This window comes from Penaeus monodon, chromosome 15, assembly GCF_015228065.2.
Source record: "Penaeus monodon isolate SGIC_2016 chromosome 15, NSTDA_Pmon_1, whole genome shotgun sequence".
Lineage (NCBI taxonomy): Eukaryota > Metazoa > Arthropoda > Malacostraca > Decapoda > Penaeidae > Penaeus > Penaeus monodon.
The window spans coordinates 37,815,400-37,816,006 of NC_051400.1; the positions used below are offsets into that span (position 1 = coordinate 37,815,400).

Here is a 607-nt window from a genome sequence, read left to right on the forward strand (position 1 = left end):
CGGATTACATACCGACAGAAATCAAAGCTGCATCGTTAGCGGAGCCCCGGCGCGTAGTGCACTATGGGAGTACGAAGGAGAGGCTCACAAAAGCGCTCGCTTGCAGCTGCCTTGTTTGCTCCTTTTAATGGCTAGTTGCTCGCTAGATTTTTGTTCATTAGCCCCATTCATCACGCCACTGATTTATACAAAAGGAAACTATCGTTAAGTGAGACACGGACAATGCAGGAGACACACTAATATCGGTATTCATGTTGGGAATCTGACGGCCTTACTTTACGAACTTCAGTTTTTTTTTATTAGGGATTCTTGTACGAGTAAAATGGTAGTATAGATTATTTTTATTTCAAAAAAATATAAAGGCCTTTTTTTAATTTCAGGAACTGACACCTACAATCGTTTAAGGTAAGTTAACAGCTGGAGACGTGGATATGCATGTAAAACTAACGTTTATTCCTAAGTCATTTACTCATATGCTGAAAGTCATAATGTTTTTTCTTCGCCCCGATCCTTGAAGGCGTCCAGCTGTCAAGGCTCCATTACAGATATCAACACAACGTTCTCTCCACGCACAAGCAACTGATTCACATGGCGTTTTCTGATTTCC

At 41.2% G+C, this 607-nt stretch overlaps 2 protein-coding genes across 8 annotated transcripts in view; one reads left to right on the forward strand and one right to left on the reverse strand.

The window, feature by feature from the left end:
* The window catches only part of LOC119582015 (ecdysone-induced protein 74EF-like), a gene marked incomplete at its 3' end in the record, with an annotated part of 261,423 nt that overhangs the window by 197,358 nt on the left and 63,458 nt on the right, over positions 1–607 (forward strand). For all 7 annotated transcript variants that reach the window (XM_037930212.1, XM_037930217.1, XM_037930210.1 and 4 more), the window contains 1 exon segment: positions 381–405.
* LOC119582017 (U7 snRNA-associated Sm-like protein LSm11) overlaps positions 330–607 on the reverse strand; it is a gene marked incomplete in the record, with an annotated part of 26,887 nt that continues 26,609 nt past the window's right edge. The window contains 1 exon segment of the mRNA XM_037930218.1: positions 330–607. Within this exon segment, the coding sequence (XP_037786146.1) occupies positions 529–607 (79 nt within the window).